At 41.0% G+C, this 21,437-nt stretch overlaps 1 protein-coding gene across 1 annotated transcript; it reads right to left on the reverse strand.

Moving 5' to 3' along the window:
• Positions 1 to 10,322: 10,322 nt before the first annotated feature.
• On the reverse strand, positions 10,323 to 17,259 carry LOC129725398 (uncharacterized). Its single transcript, XM_055681185.1, has 5 exons — positions 17,123 to 17,259; positions 17,009 to 17,063; positions 16,889 to 16,948; positions 16,643 to 16,831; positions 10,323 to 16,428 (listed from the first exon to the last, which is right to left on the reverse strand). Exon 5 carries the CDS (start codon positions 13,590 to 13,592, stop codon positions 10,878 to 10,880), a length of 2,715 nt encoding a protein of 904 aa, XP_055537160.1. The 5' UTR covers positions 13,593 to 16,428; positions 16,643 to 16,831; positions 16,889 to 16,948; positions 17,009 to 17,063; positions 17,123 to 17,259; the 3' UTR covers positions 10,323 to 10,877.
• Positions 17,260 to 21,437: the final 4,178 nt, after the last annotated feature.

Consider the following 21,437-nt stretch of genomic DNA (forward strand, 5'->3'; position numbering starts at 1 on the left):
CATAGAGAGTAATTCCAATGATCAGATATATTTGCAAAATAAGCCTCATATTGACTGTTACCAATGTAACAAGGAAACTACTTTTCCGAAATTTTAAATCGTGTATTTTGCACACTGCGATTAAAATTTTCCCGAAAGAACGAATTGCGTGTGTAACTCTTTTTTTTTTGTTACATCACATGTACTCACGTTTGTACGTTTCCTACTTCGTAACGCAAATTCAATCAGGATGTTTTAAATATAACAAATCCATTACAAATGTGATTAGCAATTAGGTACAATTTTCATTTTCATTTTCATTTTCGGGTACAGAAGGGGGCCGCAGGGCCAAGTCTCCAGTGCTTAAACACTTTCCATGCTGTACCAGTGGAGAGATTAGATTTGGCATCGCAGCATAGTAACCCGAGAGGTCAAATAAATTCTGCGTTGGAATGCCGTATAGTAAGACAAGGTTAAATATAGTGGATAGTCGAAGGGAACAGTGATAGTAGTTGCAGAAAGGTGCATGAAAAGAAAAAAAGAATAGTTGTAACTGTGGTTGATGTTAATAAATTTCGTCCATTTGTAATAAATGTATGTAATATTTGTCACGTATGCCGGTCTGCGTCCAGGGCCTCTCAAGGCAACCCCTCCCAACCGCACATATATTTAAATATTTTTATTCATTAAAACTCTTGTCAGATGAAACATTTGATAAATAGTTATAACAATAGTAATAGTTATTTGCTTTTTTACATACCTGCTGTGCCTTAATCCTTTACTTACCCCGTTTTATGTTTGTTACCTTTAATCACTCATTCGTTGTTTTGCTTTCGTCTCGATTAGACGCAAATTGTTTATCTCCGTTTGAGTTCGCAAAATAACAATACACGAGTTATCGTACGGGTGTTTTTTTGTCGATTATTTCTTGTGCTGCGCGATAACAATAGCCGGTAGTTTATCGGCAGAAACATCTTCTGCACACTGGTAGGGGCAGGCTACCCCGCCAGTGATCCGATACGCAGCTGATATATCAGCAAGAATAATTCTCCCGCACCGCTGTTACCCCGCTAGCAGCACGGACCATCATACGATCGAGCGAGTGGAAGTCAACTACAAGTGGCATCTACAAGGTCGCGTGTAGGACACGGCCACTGTGTCTCAACACGAAGCTGGATCGTCATTGTTTGTTCTGCGGAGACGCTCGATTAATCCTACTATCAGCCGTGAGGTCGTGACTTAGACGTTCGGTGAAGTATTACCTTTAGAATTTTTACTATTATTATCAATATTATTACTATGTTATAATATTATTATTAATATTATTATTGATATTATTATTGTTATTATTAATACTATTACTATAATTATTATTATTATTATTATTATTACTATTGTTATTAGTATTAGTATTACTGTCTTTTTTTTTATTTGATCCATTGTAGATTGAAAAATTGTTTTTAAAATTTAACATCAACTACTTGAACCCCCCCCCATATTCGAATATTTATCGTTTGTGTGCGGTAGAGCGTAACGCTCCCGCAAAATGGACGACATGCAGGTGCAACTTTTCCTGGAGGTGGAAACAAACGGGGAAGAAATTGAAATTTCTCCCATCAGCACACCCCTACCTTCCCCTGTGCCCTCCCCTTTGCCAAGTCCTGTACCAAGAGTACCGGAAGTACGGGTAAAAGCTTACCCAGATGCCGCTGGCGGTCCCTACGTTGTTTTTTTCCGGCCCATAAAGAAGCCATTGAATATTATCCAAATTGGCAAAGACCTGGCAAAACATTTTTCGGCCGTAACCGAGATTACGAAGGTGAGGCCGAACAAACTGCGAGTTGTCGTGAGTAGCTTGAAGCAAGCAAACGAAATTGCTGGCTACGAGCTCTTCACGAGAGAGTATCGCGTGTACATCCCTGCCAAGGATGTAGAAATCGACGGTGTGGTTACCGAGGGGAATCTCACTGTCGATGACATTTTGCGTCATGGAGTTGGCTGCTTTAAAAACCCCTTGATGCAAAGTGTAAAGATACTGGATTGCAAGCAATTGCATTCAGTATCCATCGAAGAAGGGAAGAAGAAATTCCTCCCTTCGGATTCCTTCCGAGTAACATTCGCCGGATCCGCGCTGCCGAACTACGTCCGCTTGGACAGGGTTCGTCTACCTGTACGCCTGTTCGTACCGCGGGTCATGCATTGCCAAAACTGTAAGCAGTTAGGTCACACAGCCACCTACTGCTGCAACAAGGCACGCTGTAGCAAGTGCGGAGGCAATCATGCTGAGAACGCTTGCAGTGGGGATACTGAAAAGTGTCTTTATTGCGAGGGAACTCGGCATGACCTTCCGGCATGTCCCGCGTACAAACAGCGCGAGGAAAAAATTAAGCGTTCCCTTAAGGAACGATCAAAGCGCTCTTTTGCAGAAATGCTTAAGAGGGCTGAGCCACCCTCGACAGGAAACATCTTTTCCTTTTTGCCAACCGATGAGGGTACATCTGACGATCCCGTCGAAGGGTGTTCCTATGCCTTGCCAGAGGGATCTAGGAAGAGGAGAATGCTCAACTCTCCTAATCTTTCTCGTAAAGGTCGTAAGATAACCCCTAGCGGAATGACCAATAAGACAACACAAAAAGGAAGCGGTGAAGAAAAACCGAAGCAAGTACCCCCCGGTTTTAATTTCAAATCAAACCAGGAGTACCCACCGCTTCCTGGGGCACCAAAAACCCCTCGGGCACCCATTTCTCGATCAGAAGACATAAAAGAAACAGGGTTCATAAAATTCTCTGATATTGTGGACTGGATATTTAAAACATTCAACATACCAGATCCCCTTCAAAACATTCTTCTTGCCCTTCTCCCAACAGTGAAAACCTTTTTGAAGCAACTCACAGCAACTTGGCCCCTCATTTCAGCTATCGTATCTTTCGATGACTAATTCGTTGAAAGAGGTTAGGAATTTTGTCACTGTGTTACAGTGGAACTGCAGAAGTATCATCCCCAAATTTGATTTATTTTCACATTTGATAAACACATACAATTGTGATGCGTTCGCGCTTTGTGAAACTTTTCTCAATTCAAATGACCAACTTAATTTCCACGATTTTAACATCATTCGTCGAGATCGAGACTCACACGGTGGAGGGGTACTTTTAGGGATCAAAAAGTGCTATTCTTTTTTCAGAATTGACCTCCCCTCGATCTCGAATATTGAAGTTGTTGCCATTCAAACGAATATGAATGGAAAAGACCTTTGCCTTGTTTCGTTATATATTCCCCCATCCGCGCGGATTGAACAGAAGCAACTCCTTGATATAGCACAGTGGTTTTCAACCTTCTTCAGTTCATGCACCCCCTTTTGATAATTTACACAAGCTTTTCCCCCCTATTGGCACCATGAAAGAAAAGTTGTAGTAATTAAAAAATATAAGACTTTTTAAACTTTAATTTTTATCAGATTTCAAGCAGGAACAGGAGAACATCAATACACGGGCATACAATTCAGCATCTCTTGTGAAGGTGTACCCTTTTCACATGTTTGGCGAGAAATGTGCTTGTTGACGATGTTCACATGTTTGGCGAGATTTGACGTATGAATGCCTATACACGCTCACTCTGGATAACCCAAAACTGAGTCAAAACCTAATCAGTTTCGCTAAAACCGTATGTACTCAAAATTTAGTAGAAGTTGTTTTACTCATTTTTGAGTACCACCGAATGTTGTAAAAATTGAGTAAATATTACCCATATTATACCTGATGCGCGATGCGTAAATGTTACTCATTTTTGACTCAAAAATGAGTACTTTAAGCTTCAATGAGGGAATTTCGGAAAAATTATCATTATTGACTCGATATTATTATATTTTGCCTTTTTAATGAATTTTACTTTAAAAAAGGCTTATTTCAAGAAATTTACCTTTGTTCGCTGGGACACGGGAGATCTTTGAATTTATTAGCCGTATATCCAACCAACGAGTCCTGGTGAAAAAAAAAATTGGCATTAGTTGCAGTCAATTATTTCAAATTATGGATTACCTACCGATAACAACTAATTTCAAACATTTCTATTTCTTCTTTTTTTCAGACGGTTTGCTTGGTTTTCTGTTTGCTTTGATTTGCAATAAAAATAACAAAAACAACACGCAAGCACCAGTTACCCAATTTTGAGGAAATTTGCCGCCATGATCAATTTAATTCTACTCATAATTTGACATCTTCGAACAACTGAAAAAAACGATTAAAATTCAACTCAACCGCTGAGTAGCCCAGAGTGAGCGTGTAGAGCAAAATAATTTGCAACTGCTGCATGGGTTTTTTGCGAGGTAATTCATTGGACACTGAAAAAAATGTCGCACCACCGTCAATCACAAAAACGCATTACGTGTGAAATTTTTCCACTCGCAATTCCCCCCCTGCAACGGCCAAATTCCCCCCTAGGGGGGAATTCCACCCCGGTTGAAAACCGCTGATATAGCAGAATTGCTTCCCGCACCTTTTTTGATTTTGGGAGATTTTAACTCTCACTGTTCGCTATGGGGGTCGCTGTACGACGACAACCGATCTTCTTTAATCTGTAACTTGATCGACGACTTCAATATGACAGTTTTGAATACTGGGGAAGCGACACGCGTACCTAATCCTCCGGCACGTGAAAGCGTGCTTGACCTATCCCTCTGCTCGACATCACTAGCGTTAGATTGCCAGTGGAAAGTAATCAACGATCCCCACGGTAGTGATCATCTTCCAATCGTTATATCAATTGCTAATGGTTCAACTCCCCCGAACCCAATCAATATTTCCTACGACCTTACACGTAATATTGATTGGAAGCGTTATGAGTCTATTATAGCGGAATCTATCGAGACTCACGAGGAACTTCCTCCGGAGGAAGAATACGCGTTCTTAGCTGGCTTGATAATCGACGCCGCGACGCAAGCTCAGACGAAACCGATACCCGGGGTAACGATTAGACAACGCCCTCCCAACAAATGGTGGGACAAAGAGTGCTCTGAGCTGTACGCGCGAAGGTCCGCGGCGTATAAGGACTACCGGGAGTACGGCACTGTCAACCTACTAAAAAGTACGAGGCACTGGGCAGGCAGATGAAGAGCTTAGTAAAGGCGAAAAAACGCGGGTACTGGCGGCGGTTCGTAAACGCGTTGTCGAGGGAAACAGCGATGAGCACTCTTTGGGATACCGCCAGGCGCATGCGGAACCGTGACGTTTCGAATGAGAGTGAGGAGTGTTCAGATCGCTGGATACTCGATTTTGCCAAAAAGGTCTGTCCGGACTCTGTACCGGAACAGAAAACCTTTCGCGACGCGTTTATAGTAACTACGGAAGAGCCTCCATTTTCGATGTTGGAATTTTCAATGGCTCTCCTGTCGTGCAACAATAAGGCTCCAGGGTTAGATAGAATAAAATTCAACCTGTTGAAGAATCTACCCGACTCTGCAAAAAGACGCTTGTTGGACTTGTTCAACAAGTTTCTTGAGCTAAATATTGTTCCGCATGACTGGAGGGAGGTAAAAGTCATTGCTATTCGGAAACCCGGGAAACCTGCCTCTGATCACAATTCATATAGGCCGATTGCAATGCTCTCTTGCCTCCGGAAATTAATGGAGAAAATGATCCTCTTACGGTTAGACAAATGGGTCGAAACAAACGGTTTACTTTCAGATACTCAATTTGGCTTTCGCCGGGGCAAAGGGACGAGCGATTGCCTAGCGTTGCTTTCTACTGAAATTCAACTCGCATTTGCTCGAAAAGAGCAAATGGCTTCTGCGTTCTTGGATATTAAGGGGGCTTTTGACTCTGTCTCTGTAGAAGTTTTAAGCGCGAAACTTCATTCGCAGGGACTTTCACTAAATTTGAATAACTTTTTGCTCAATCTGTTGTCAGAAAAGCATATGTATTTCTCACATGGCGATTCGACAACTTCCCGAATTAGTTACATGGGCCTTCCCCAGGGCTCATGTTTAAGTCCTCTCTTATATAATTTTTACGTCAATGACATCGATGAATGTCTTGCAAATTCATGCACGCTAAGGCAACTTGCAGACGATAGCGTTGTATCCATTACTGGTAGCGAGGCTAGCGATCTGCAAGGACCATTGCAAGATACCTTAGACAATTTGTCTGAATGGGCTCTTAAGCTGGGTATCGAATTCTCTCCGGAGAAAACTGAGTTGGTCGTTTTTTCTAGGAAGCATAACCCAGCTCAGCTGCAGCTCCTACTAACGGGTAAAACGATCTCTCAGGTTTTAGTCGCTAAATATCTCGGGGTCTGGTTCGACTCTAAATGCACCTGGGCTTGTCATATTAGGTATCTGACACGAAAATGCCAACAGAGGATTAATTTTCTTCGTACGATTACCGGAACCTGGTGGGGAGCCCACCCAGGAGACCTTCTAAGGCTTTACCAAACAACGATATTGTCAGTTCTTGAGTACGGCTGTTTCTGCTTCCGCTCCGCCGCGAACACGCACATTATAAAATTAGAGAGAATACAATATCGTTGTTTGCGTATTGCCTTGGGTTGCATGCAGTCGACCCATACGATGAGTCTTGAAGTGTTAGCGGGTATTCTTCCGTTGAAACATCGTTTTTGGAATCTCTCTTACCGGTTGCTAATTCGATGCACAGTTAGGAACCCATTAGTAATTGAAAATTTCGAGAGGTTGGTCGACCTTCAATTTCAATCCAGATTTATGACTTTATATTTTGACTATATGGCTCAAGATATTAATCCTTCTTCATACGATTCCTCCAATGTCGCACTTTTAGATACTTCTAATAATGCTATATTTTTCGACACCACCATGAAACAAGACATTTCTGGTATCCCGGATCAATTGCGACCCCAAGAGATCCCTAAGATTTTTTCGAATAAGTTCAAACATGTTAGTTATGATAAAAGGTTTTACACTGACGGATCTAATCTAGATGAGTCCACTGGCTTCGGTGTTTTCCACGAAATTTTCACCGCCTCCTACAAACTCGATGCTCCTGCTTCCGTGTACGTCGCAGAACTTGCTGCTATTCAGTACTCTCTTGGAATCATCGAAACCCTACCCACAGACCACTACTTCATCTTCACAGACAGTCTCAGTGCCATTGAGGCTCTGCGATCGATGAAGCCTGTGAAGCACACCCCGTATTTCCTGGGGAAAATACGGTGGTTTTTAAGTGCTTTAACAGATAAAAATTACCGGGTTACCTTAGCGTGGGTCCCTTCTCATTGCTCGATTCCGGGTAACGAAAAGGCTGACTCTTTAGCTAAGGTGGGTGCTATTGATGGCGATATTTATGAAAGACCAATTGCTTATGATGAATTTTATAGCATTTTGCGTCAGAGAACACTCAACAGTTGGCAATCATCATGGAACTCAGATGAACTGGGACGGTGGCTACATTCCATTTTTCCTAAGGTATCGACGAAAGCATGGTTCAAGGGGTTGGATGTAGGTCGGGACTTCATTCGCGTGATGTCTAGACTTATGTCCAATCACTACACGTTAAACACGCATCTCTTTCGTATAGGGCTTGTAGACAGTAATCACTGCGTTTGTGGCGATGGCTACCATGACATCGAGCATGTTGTTTGGTCGTGTACCGAATACTGTGGTGTTAGGTCCGAGCTTATAGATTCCCTTCGGGCCCGAGGAAAACAACCGAACGTACCCGTTAGAGACATTCTGGGAAGCGGTGATCTCCAGTACATGACACAGTTATACTGCTTTCTGAAAAACGCTGACATTAAAATTTAAAATTTTCTTTGTCTATTTGTCAGATTAAGGATACAAATATGCTATGCTGAAGACACGGAAACGAAGAGCCCGCAACTATGCTTACACAAATATTTTGAACCCACAACAAACAAGAATACAATTGCTCTACCAGTTGAAAAACAAAGTTCCAAAATAGTTTTAAGTCAAAATTGTATCTCCCCTCCTCTCACCTTAAATCCCCACTAGCTCGTAGTCGGCCGCGAGAATAAAGAAAAGGCCTCCCTCTTTTCCCTGCTAACGTAGAATTAAAACGAATTGTACTTGGCTCAGTAAAACAGAAAATGTATCGTGCCGTGTCAAATAAACTAATTTAAAACTAAAAAAAACCTTTAATCACTCTTTCATTGACCTTTGTTTGATTGTATTCCTCACGGTAATTGCTTGATTCTTTGTTTGCTCTAATTCTGGATTTTTCTCGCATTTTTTTGAAAAAAGAGGAAACTGGATTAATAATTTGGTTTTAACAATGAAAATTAATGTAAATAAGTCTAACTACTGGTTGAGCGTTGGCTTTGAGAAAGTTGATAACGCAATCTTTTGATTACTATACCAAATTCCTTTACTGAGCCCTCTCGGCACCTCAGTAGAAAGCATGTCTTAGTTGTCACAATAGTCAATTAAAACTGCTTAATCCGTAAAAGACGAGATCAATCAATCTGACCTTTTATCAAAGTGTTAAATGATTCAAACATACCACCCAATCATTATCATTCAACTTCGTCTTATTACGGCCGTTACAATGAAAGATTCTAATACAAAAGGCTCAAAGACTTGCTCAGCAGTTTGAGAGTGTTCATAACTCAAATTTGAATTTTGTGAGTCCAATTGAAAATGAAGTCACACGTCAATTTGATTTAATTTCTTCCCAGAATTTTTTACCTGCAGAAATAATTGAAACTAACTTGAATGAGATTAAATCAATTATTAAAAATTTCAAAAATATGAAAGCACCTGGTGACGATGGAATCTTTAATATACTCATCAAACATCTCCCTGAGAGCACAATGGAATTTTTAGTGAAAATTTTCAATTGCTGCTTCAAAATTGCATATTTTCCCAAATTATGGAAAAATGCAAAAATCACTCCAATTTTAAAACCGGATAAGAACCCAGCTGAAGTTTCAAGTTATCGACCAATCAGTTTGCTTTCTTCAATAAGTAAACTGTTCCAGAGAATTATTCTTAACAGAATGATGTCACACATCAACGAAAATTCAATTTTTGCAAATGAACAGTTTGGATTTCGCCATGGGCATTCCACAACTCATCAATTGCTCAGAGTTACTAATATGATACGGATAACAAATCTGAAGGTTATTCCACTGGAGCTGGTCTTTTAGACATAGAAAAAGCATTCGACAGTGTTTGGCATAAAGGTTTGATTGCGAAATTGCAAACTTTTAATTTTCCAATTTTCCTAATCAAAATTTTAAAAAATTATCTTACTGATCGAACTCTGCAGGTTGTCTATCAGAATTTAAAATCTGATAGATTTCCTGTCAGAGCAGGTGTACCTCAAGGTTCAGTCTTGGGTCCAGTCCTGTACAACATATTCACTTCAGATCTTCCTGATTTGCCTCCAGGATGCACAAAGTCATTGTTCTGCGATGACACAAGCATTTCCGTAGAAGGAAAAAGTCTTCGTGTCATATGCAGTCGATTGCAGAAAAGTTTAGATATTTTTTCTTCCTACTTGCAAAAGTGGAAAATCTCTCCCAATGTTTCTAAAACTCAAATGATAATTTTTCCGCATAAGCCTAGGGCTTCTTTCCTCAAGCCAAACAATAATCACGTTGTCAAGATGAATGGGGTTATTTTAAGTTGGTCCGACAAGGTTAAGTACTTGGGACTAATTTATGATAAAAAACTTATTTTCAAAGAGCACATTGAGAGTATACAAGCCAAGTGCATCAAATATACGAGATGTTTATATCCTCTCATTAACAGGAGTTCTAAACTTTGTTTAAAAAACAAACTTTTGATTTACAAACAAATTTTTAGACCAGCAATGCTTTATGCTGTACCGATCTGGTCAAGTTGCTGTTCAACAAAGAAGAAAACGCTCCAAAGGATTCAGAATAAAATTCTGAAAATGATTTTGAAGCGTCCTCCTTGGTTTGGTACACTCGAATTACATAGACTTACTGGTGTTGAACCATTAGAAGCTATGTCAAATAAAATTATTAACAATTTTCGACAAAAATCGTTGCAATCCTCAATTGCTACGATAAGCTCTCTTTATAGCCAATAAGTTAGCAAATAAGTTTGTTGTAAGTTTACTTCCCCTTTTCTGACAAGTAGGTTTAAATCCCTACGAATGATAAGTCCTAATTGCGAAAGCAAACAAATCCTAACAATTAAAATTACAAATTTCTAACAGTGTTGAGAAGTCACCATTTGTGATTGGACAAACATACTCATTATTTACTAATATTTATCATAAATACTTAAGCTACTAACAAACTTCCCCCCTTTAAAAAAAAAAAAATGAAAGATTCTAATGAGCTTTATAGACATTTAAAATTATTCTACAATGGTCATGCTGTATGCAGTATTAGGTTAAGTTTTAATGCTTTTTTATTTTGATTACAACCGAAAAGCCCATCAAAGTCTTTTCAAAGAACGTTTGAGGTGTTTTGCAACTAGCATCTGGCCTTATTAGACTGGATCTATCTTGTATAATACATAACCGAAAAGAGTATTTTAGTTCACCAATTTAAACCAGATATTACTAATTGCAAAACCGTCGAGCCCCTCAACCTAGGAGAGGGATTAGCAATTAGGTACAATTTAGAATTAAATTTTATATCAGCTTACATATGAGCAAACAAATGCATGAATTGAATCCTTTGTATAGTAAACTTTGACTAACCTATAAATTTGATCATTTGATTTTAGTTTTACTGTTAATTTAACTTTTTAACATCTTACCGCTTTTGAGCAGCTAGAAAGTTACTTTTAACTTAGGCACTAATAAGAATAAATTTCTACTGCCCTGTAATTTTATAAGTCTAACACGTTGCGGAAATCTCTTCTGTCGGTTATCGGCTGCAGTCTGCTCCCCTTCGTTATCGCTGGCCAAGTGACAGAGATGTCAGTCCGTTCGCTATAGCAGTTTGCTCGCCGTAGCTTGCGGCGATGAAGCACTGCGTCGGCAATGCAATAGAGGAGTAGGTGCGTCGTCACACAGGGTTTGCACGCAACAGTCCCCCCCAGTAGTTGGACCCTGGTCCGGCTCACTTCCCTTTGCACCTACGTCCAATACGGCAATCTTGGTTGCAGGTCGCTCGTACATCCCAGCGGCAGTCTGAACGACTGCCGAACGCACTTGTCCATCAATCGATGTTTTGACCGCAATCACCCGGCCTTTGGGCCAACAGTTTCTTGGTAAATTCGGATCTACTATTAATACGATTTCTCCGACAGAAATCGGTCGGACTGGATAGAACCATTTAGTTCGACGAGTAATTGTGGGCAGATATTCCGCTACCCACCGTTTCCAGTAGAGATTAGCAAGTGCTTGTGAAGCCTTCCACGAGCGTTGCAATGATGTCGGACATTCGTCGTATTCCACAAGCGGTTTTGACCCATCTGACAAACCCAACAAAAAATGGTTGGGGGTGAGCGCTGGTGATGAGCAATCGTCCACGGACACATGCGTGAAAGGTCGACTGTTGATTATGTTTTCTACCTCTATCAGGTAGTTCCGGAGCATTTCTTCCGTAGGTACCCGTTGTGGTTTAACTTTTGCCAGAATTTTCTTCACCGATTGGACTAACCGCTCCCAGCAGCCGCCCATGTGCGGAGACGCAGGTGGATTAAAGTGCCATGTTGTTCTTGGTGTGGTAAATTCCACCATAAACTTGTTTTGGTCCATCTTCGCTACCGCCTCTTTCAGCTCCTTGTCCGCCCCCACGAAATTCGTCCCTCGATCACTAAAAATTTCTATCGGAGTTCCTCTCCGGGCAAAACAATTCCGTAGTGCAAGAATACATGAGCTTGTATCCAGTGTAACAGCCAATTCGATGTGTATTGCCCGTGTAGTCAAACATGTCATAATGACGCCCCATCGCTTCTCATGATGACGACCTACAACGACGAAAAGGGGTCCAAAAAAATCGACACCCACGAATGAGAATGGTCGAGCAAAAGCAGCTAGTCTCGATTTAGGCAAAGAAGCCATCATCGGGGGAGCAGGAACAGCACGTTGTAATTTACAATCCTGGCATTCCCGATGAACACGTTTATAAACAATGCGAACTCGTGGAATATGGAAACATTTACGAATTTCGTTCACACAGGTCTCATGACTTTGGTGATGATACCGTAAATGAACATCGCGCACGACGAGAGACGTTACCGGATGATCTCGTGGTAGAACGATAGGATACCTGCTGTTCTCGTCTACATAGTCACATTCACCCAGACGACTTCGAATCCGCATAACTCCCTGCTTATCGATAAACGGACTGAGCTTGAACAAGCTATTCTTTTTATGAAGACGATTATTGCCTGCTGTAAGTGTCGCTAGTTCATCCCCGTAAACATCTTCTTGTGCCTGCTTGAAGTGGAACATCTCAGCTTTAAAAAGTTCATCTCGGGTTAATGGTCCGCTTGCCGGTTGTTGTTTTTTTCTCTTCAAGCGGAGATTTGTCGCGAAACGTTGTGCAAGCGCCGTAATAAGTCGCAGACGGTTCCAGGAGGAAAAATTCTGTGCTAACAGAAACCGGGGCCTCCCTTCGACGTGGTGTAACATGCTTGGACGGATTTCTTCCATAGTTACCGTGCAATTCAAAGATGATCTGGGCCAATCTTCTTTGGACTTCCACAAAAACGGTGACCCAAGAAACCAACGACTCGTTGGTGAAAGATCGAGTTTATTCTTCCATTTGGTGCCATCATCGGCCACATTGTCCTTCGAACCCAACCACCTCCAGTCGGTGACATCTGTCGCCTCTAGTATCTCGCCCACGCGGAACGCCACAAACTGAGAGTAACGTCGGTGGTCAGATTGCAACCAACACATAACGTCTCGAGCATCGGACCAGAAAAACTGTCGATCGATTTTGATGGAATGTCCCGCCACAATACTTTTAGCTAATCGCGTACAAATCACCGCAGCATGCAGCTCTAATCGGGGGATGGATACGAATTTCAGAGGTGCTACCCGGGTCTTACTTCCCACTAGGGCGCAGTGGATGGTTCCGTTTTTTTCAAAACGGAAATAAGAAACAGCCGCGTATCCGAGCTCACTAGCATCAACGAACGTATGAAGCTCTATCCCTACTTCGTCGACTTTATTCTCAGCTCGGTAATAGCAACGGGGAATTCTTACTGAACCGAGCTCCGGCAGTGCCCGTAACCATGTACGCCATTTTTCTAGCTCTCTTTCTCCGATTTGTTCATACCATCCAGTCTTTGCTCTCCAAACCTCCTGGATAAGTATCTTAAGATATATTAAATAATGCGCTATGAGACCTAAAGGATCGTAGATAGCCATCAATGTACGAAGTAAGTCCCGCTTGGTTGGGTTGGTGATTCCTTCGAGAAGATCCCTGTTGCGGTCTGTGCAAAGTTTGTACCGAAAGGTGTCTGTCTCAGTGTTCCACCACATACCGAGAACCTTTTTCATGGCTAAATCCGAGTTCATTTCCAATGATTTTTCATGGTTTGGCATTTCCCCTAAGCTTGCCAACACTCTTGGTGAGTTAGAAACCCAGTTTCTCATATGGAAGCCTCCTTCGCGATGAACATATCGAACCTCCTTCGCTAGTTTTATAGCTTCTTCCTCCGTGTCTACACTACAACATATCATCAACATAGTGCCTACTATGAATAGCCTCGACGGCGGCGTGATACTCACGCGCGAATCGGGATGCGTTTTTATTTAAAACAAAGATCGCTGTGCAAGGTGAACATGTCGCACCAAAGGTTACCACCTGCATAACGTAATCGCAAGGTTCCGTCGTGCTCTCGTTAGCGCACCACATAAACCGTTGACTGTCCTCATCTTCAGAATTCATCACGATTTGATGAAAAATTTCAGCTACGTCTCCTCCCAGGCCTATCAATCGTTCTCTAAACTTATACAAAACCGGTGGTAAATCGTTTAGCTGATCAGGGCCTTTCATAAGCACGGAATTCAGTGAAACACCACCGAAGGAAGCTGCCGCATCGAAAACAATCCGCACTTTCCCTGGCTTGTTGGGATTGAACACTGGGAAGATTGGTAAATACCAGGTTCTACTTCCGGTGTTTCGGCTCTCCTCCGAAGTAAGCTTACGAATATATCCTTTGCGTTCGTAATCCGCTATCTTGGACCGCAATATTTCTGCCAGTTCTGGTTCGCGTTCCATCCTTTTTATTTAACAACGATGCCGTCTTAGAGTCACAGAGCGGTTGTTAGGTAAACGTACATTGTCATATTTCCAGAGTAGTCCCACTTGGTAGCGCCCATTTTGGTAACTCGTGATCTCGTGTAGTTTTGAAAGTGCACGTTCATCTTCCTTGGAAAGCAGTTGGTTCTGCGGTGCACTAATTCCTAGGCTGTCAATCGCGAAGTATCCCTTCACCATTTCGTGTAAGTCTCTATCGGATTCATATGAGTGGAAGCAGATACTGTAGATATGAGTGACGTCATTTGATGCATGATCATCGTCTGACGAACACGTTCCATAGATCGTCCACCCAAGCCGTGTCTTGACCGCTACTGGTTCATTCGGTTTTCCTTCACGACTCTCCAAAGTATTTATCACTCGCATATTGTTCATTCCAATCAATATTTTGAGTTGAACATTACTATAAGATTCTATTGACAACCCGTCGAGATGAGAATATTTTCCTTTCAACTTATGAATGGACAGAGATTGTGACGGTAGTTTTAATTCTTTAACCGTATAGACATCAGTTAAATTATTTTTTGAGTTTCTATCATTTGTCCCAGAGATACCTAACGAAACACGCATAGCTTTGTTCTCATATTGACAAGTATCTGCCGTCCAACAATATAGTGGGTGCTTTTCGCCTTTCAAGTTCAGTTCCTTCGCCAAACAATCTTCCATCAGCGTGAGAGAGGAGCCACTATCCAAAAACGCATAAGTGTGCAACTTGAATCCGTTGTTGTATAATATTACAGGAACATACTGAAATATCACAGCTTTAGTTCCTCCTCGATGAGTGTTGCACGATTTGGTTTCTCGAGAACTGCCAGCGACGGGGTTTTGAAAAGTTTGCGGTTGTTGTGTGAAACCTGACGGCTGTAGTGAAACTGGTTTTTCTTTAGCATCATTGTGCATGAGACGATGGTGCTTGTATACACATCCGTTCTTACCGCATGGTTTTCCAACCTTACACGAGCCTCGGTGACTGCCTAGACAACAACGGCATAGCTTATGCTCGCGGAGTGCAGACCAACGTGCCGAAAGATCCATCGAGGCAAAAAGCTTACAGATCTTCACGGATTCACAACTGCCCTTGCAAATTGCACAGCCAACATTTTTTGCGCACTGATTAGGCTCCGAAGTTGTTTCGGTATGCGCATTTAAAAAACTTTCATCCTTACGACCGCGGCGTGAGTTGGTGTCAAAGGATCTCGCCAACTGTGGCATCGTTACTGTACTTGCTGCTTCTGCCAGTTGGTATAACCAGTCACTAAAGTCTGACAGTGTTACCAGCCGCAGAGACTGACGATGGGTAGCTCAGTTTAAATGAATCATTGGCGGTAGCCTGTCAGTCAGGCTGTGTGGTAGGGTTAAATCACATAGATGTTCCTCTAATTCACAAGCCTTCACTGTTGCTACCATGTTGCGAACAGCTAGCGCAAAATCAACGAGTGTACCTAAGCGGTCCGCTTTGGGTGCCGGGAGAGCATTTATTTTCTGGAGAAGTGAGTGAACAATAATTTCGGGACGGCCGAATAGCATTCTTAAGGTTGAGAGTGCGCGTTCCAGGTTGGCGGGATGTAGTAGCTGGCATTTGACTGCTTCGAATGCTTTTCCTTTTAGACACCCTTTAGACACGTGGCGAAAAACAACGGCCACTCCTCAGGTTCACCACTGAAGATCGGTAATTCTCTGGCAACTGCGTGACGGGCGGCGATTTGACTTTTATTCAGCAACGTTGTTCCCATGACGGTAGGCATTTCGTGCGACTCATATGGATGGCTCTCTTGCAGAGCATCATTTGAGAGACCGGCAAATGAAGCGAACGCGGAACCGTTGGGACGCGGAGGATGCCGAAACAACGCAGTTGGTCATTGAATGAACTTAGATGGATTCTGTACTGGAATATGCGATCGTTGCTTGGCGCGGGGTGGAGAAAATGTCATAGCACTAGGACAATCGCAAACTACAAACTGGGAGAGTCCAGAAAATTCAGTGGAAAAGCGAGGCGTGTGATTTGAACTGAATCGTGCGCGATTGAGACGAATGGCGACATATTATTTCTCGAAAAGGGACGTGGTGGCTGCACATGTTGAGCTGACGATGGATGACTTCTCACGGTGAGATTATTCGGTTCCAACATCAATTGAAACCTTCGCAGGAGAAATTTGTGCTCAAGAGCTTCTTGCTCTCTCAGTAATTGGGTACGAAGTTCTGGCGGCAGTTTGTTGATTAGGTCCGGATCCACAGTCGTGTTTTGGTCGATCAAGTGTCCACCTGGGATGTGAGCAATCGGTGTATGTTGATGAGGTGATAGTGGCGGTCGTGGTGTACGAGGACGGGGTGTCGGTGTAAGAGATGATGATGAACGCGGGGAAGGCACTGCTGGCGCCAATGGTCTCGGTGATTTTGGAGCAGGAACTTTAGCTACATCTTCTTTTACTCCGACACAATGGAAATGATACCATTGTTCGCAGTCGTCACAACTCACCATTTCTTGGTTATCCGCATCTCGGCAGAGCGTGCATGATTGCTCAGTTTCTGAGTTTTTTTTCTGCGTTTTCTCTGGGCATCGTCGATGATCCAAAACGAAAATTTTAAAAATGTTACCAATGTAACAAGGAAACAACTTTTCCGAAATTTTTAATCGTGTATTTTGCACACTGCGATTAAAATTTTCCTGAAAGAACGAATTGCGTGTGTTACTCATTTTTTTTGTTACATCACATGTACTCACGTTTGTACGTTTCCTACTTCGTAACGCAAATTCAATCAGGATGTTTTATATATAACAAATCTATTACAAATGTGATTAGCAATTAGGTACAATTTAGAATTAAATTTTATATCAGCTTACATATGAGCAAACAAATGCATGAATTGAATCCTTCGTATAGTAAACTTTGACTAACCTATAAATTTGATCATTTGATTTTAGTTTTACTGTTAATTTAACTTTCTAACATCTTACCGCTTTTGAGCAGCTAGAAATTTACTTTTAACTTAGGCACTAATAAGAATAAGTTTCTACTGCCCTGTAATTTTATAAGTCTAACACGTTGCGGAAATCTCTTCTGTCGGTTATCGGCTGCAGTCTGCTCCCCTTTGGTATCGCTGGCCAAGTGACAGAAATGTCAGTCCGTTTGCTCGCCGTAGCTTGCGGCGATGAAGCACCGCGTCGGCAATGCAATAGAGGAGTAGGTGCGTCGTCACACAGGGTGTGCACCAACATTGACAATGTATCAGAGGTTTTAAATGTGCTATTTATGGTGAAAGAAGTTATTTGCAAATTTCAAAATTCTTATTCGTTCAGCAAATTTACTTAGGTATCAATATCTACGCTCACGGGACCTCGCTCCGAAAATTACTAATAGGGATTTATAAAGAGCGGTCAACGCTTATTCACTCTTAATAAACAACAATTTTAAAACATTTTTCGAAGATTTTTGCTCATCATGTGAATGAAGATTATTACCGTAAACTGGGGTGACTTTGATCACTTTTTTTATTGTATCTCAAATATTTTCAGAATATACTGAAAACAATATTCTTTGATATTTTTAAAATAAGTACTGGCATGCATTGAAAAAGATTCAGTCACTACTTCAAAACTTTAGCAACAATTTTGCTGTTTTTAAATATGCTCTAAAAATTTTTCACCAATAATCATTCCGGGGTGACTTTGATCACTTTATTGTTTTGATGAATTTGGAGTAACACTTTGCTACTTTCACTAAATTGAATAGCCTTAAACGACTTAAACGAGTTTATAAATACGGAAAGCAATTTGGGGGCCATTCACATTCTACGTGAACAGTTTATAATGGCGAATGTCCAAGATTCATACAAAATTTTCAGAATATATATGAATGATTATCCACTGAGAGGGAAGGTGGTCTAAAATCATCAAAAACCAGTCCACGTTGAATATGACTTATGCAATTGTCCAAATTTGCATGTGACTTCACGTCTTGGGTTTTTGTTAAGAAGAAATATGTAATACGCTGTGGAGAAAATTGGGACTCAACATTGCCTTCGAGGAAAAACTTGCAAAAATAACAATAAAATGTATTGTTATAATATTTGTTCATCTTAAGAACTAATCTGGGAACAAAATAAAAACACTTTACGTATTGCAACTTGTTGTTTTGAATCTGCTTGAACCGATTGTTTGTATGCAACAAAAATCGCCAAAAATACACTTTATTTTCGAATAATATTTTAGCATGAAAAACACTCTTTAAATAGCAGGAAATGCATTAATAGTAGCAATGAGAACATATATCCACACAATCAGTGAAGATTACGACAAATCCCAAGCACTACGAGCGCTTTTTTACCACATTTTCAGAAAAGAGGTATAGTGATCAAAGTCACCCCGGTGATCAAAGTCACCCCAGTTTACGGTACTTTTGTTTTTTCATTATTAATAAAGGGACACAATAATGAAACTTTTGCATACTCGTTATAAATGCCATTAAAATGGAATGTTTGTTTCACCCTTACCCCGCGGGTGATGCCATATGGCATCACCTGACACATTGGGTTGGAGAAAGAGAAATGTCGTATTTCTGTTCGAAATTTGACGCTCTATTTAATATACTTAGATTGAAGTCAAATATAAGCCATTCTGTTCGCAACCTTGTTGCCATTTAGAAGGTAACTTCATTATTCCCCTTTATAAACCCCCCCTCCTTATTTGCAAAAAAACTCAGCCAGTTTTTACAAGCCTCTTTTGAGGCCAATTTAATATCACCAAGAGCGTTTTGCATGGACCGGAAAAGATGGTAATCACTCGGTGCCAGATCCGGACTATACGGTGGGTGTGATAGGACATCCCATTCGAGCTCCCGTAGCTTCTGACGAGTAATCAAAGATGTGTGAGGCCGAGCGTTGTCCTGGTGGAGAACAATACCATTCCAATTGACCAATTCTGGTCGCTTATGGTCAATCGCCTGCTTCAAATGGTCGAGCTGCTCACAATAGAGAACCGAATTTAGGGGCTGGCCATAGTGTTGAGCAGCTCATAGTGGATGTTTCCTATCCAATCCCAGTCCCACCAAACACACAGCAAAACCTTCCTGGCCGTCAATCCGGGCTTGGCGATATTTAGGCCGGTTCACCGCACTTCGACCACTTTTTTTCCGCTTGAGGTTGCCATCATCAGTCACCATTCGCTTCAAAAATGGGTCGAATTCGTTCAGTTTCAGCAGTGCATCGCATGCGTTGATTAGGTCTAAAAGTTTTTTTTGCGTCAACTCGTGTGGCACCCAAACATCCAGCTTTTTTTGGAATCTAATCCTCTGCAAATGGTTCCAAACAGTTTTATGGTCCATACCCAGTTCCTGGCCAATCGAGCGAATGCTCACAAGCCGGTCTACTTGGATGATTTCGACGATTTTATCGGTTTCTATGACGATTGGCCTACCAGTACGGGATGTATCTTCGATAGCCACTACACCAGAACCAAATCGATCAAACCAACGCTGTGCTGTGCGAATCGTTACAGTATCGGGCCCATAAACGTCACAATTTTTTTTTTGCCACCTTCGTTGCATTTTTAGCTGTCAGGTAGTAAAAACGTAAAACCTGACGAACCTCCATCTTTGGCGCGCTACAACTGACACTGAAACGTACGATCACAACACTGTCAAAACGTCACTTGTAGAACAGATTGTCGTCTCTAAATAGCCGTATAGTATGACCCGGCGCGATAAGTATAACACAAGATATGTTTAAGTGTTGTCATCTCTAGGGTTTGCAATCCCGGGAACGATTTCCCGGGATTCCCGGATCCCGGGAACAGAAATATTGATTCCCGGGATCCCGGGATTCCCGAGTTCCGAAAAATTTTGTATGATTTTTTAAAGTTTCTTATGCAATAGTGCAATAAAATTAAATACGTCAAACTGGTGCGACCTGAAATGAATCATTTAATAAAACTCAAAGTCAGTATAGTGTTTTAACGTAAAAATCATCTTTGCATGTTAACTATTAGGCTTTCATATGCTCTAAGACTGACTTATTTTAAGTCGTATTAAACTGATTATTCAGTATTCTACCGTTTCCTTCCGGTTTGTGGATCGAATAACGAAATAAGGTAGTTAGTTAATCAAAATTCTTTCTTGGAATCTTACGCTCTAATCAACGGTGATAAAAACTCCAAAAGGGTTTGAAATGTTGTTCTGTCAATTTGAGACTAGATTTGAGACGCAGTTTATTTAAAAAAATCGCAATGACATAGCAAACATATTTAATAAAAAATAGCGATTAGATTTGCTACCGCTCAAGTAAATCGTAAAGGTTTACTGTAGTGTAAAAAATATTTTGCCCAAAAATTCCGTACCGAATATAGCAAATATTTTCCTCGTTTCACTCAGTTTTCTCTTCAACAAACTGAAAGAATCGGACACCAGTTTTCAATTAAATGTAACAAGAGCTGTAATCGGTGATTTGAAAGTATTCTAGATTCAGTAGACTTGAGCAAAGTTTTACAGAAGACATATATATAACATTTTTGAGCTTAAAATAATAGTCAGCGGATCTGAAGCGATCGTTTGACGACATGAAGACCCTTAATCCTCCTCTCCTGCAAATATATGCTACAAAAATCGATCATGAATTTCTGATATTATTCAACTCATATTCAAGTGTTTTGTATCGCATTTGTTTTTTGTACTTCATGCGAATTTAGAATGAAATTGTAAACAATTTTTTGTTGCCTTTTACTGATAAACTTCATTGAAAATCTCATTTTTGTTAAAAAAAATTTCCCCTCCCGGTTCCCGGGAATTCCCGGGAAATGAGATTTTTTATTCCCGTTTCCCGAGAAATCGATTCCCGGGAATATTGCAAACCCTAGTCATCTCTTGACAAAATACGACATTTCTTTTTTCCCAACCCAATATAAACTTTGATAACAGTTTAACAACTATACTTGAAATTGCCAACGATGAAAATATTTCAAACTGTTAGAGAACAGATCGATCTTCAACATGCAATATAGTTTGTGCCAATTATGCACGCGGTTGCTAAGTAATAAGAGTTTGAATGTTATTTTTCGATGTAAAAACTGATTTCTCTCCACGGGATAATTAATTTCACAGAGACTTTAATAAGTAATTAGTTATTAGGTTGGCGTTTACTATATTCTCGGCTCAGAAAACTTTTTTTTTTTTGCTATTGACTTACACTGTCGTATTGTGAAATATTTATGAGATAACTAGAGTATTCCTAACTACATCACAAATCAAATCAATCGATGGTTCTTTTCGATACTTCGTTAC

This window comes from Wyeomyia smithii, chromosome 2 (genome assembly GCF_029784165.1).
Source record: "Wyeomyia smithii strain HCP4-BCI-WySm-NY-G18 chromosome 2, ASM2978416v1, whole genome shotgun sequence".
Lineage (NCBI taxonomy): Eukaryota > Metazoa > Arthropoda > Insecta > Diptera > Culicidae > Wyeomyia > Wyeomyia smithii.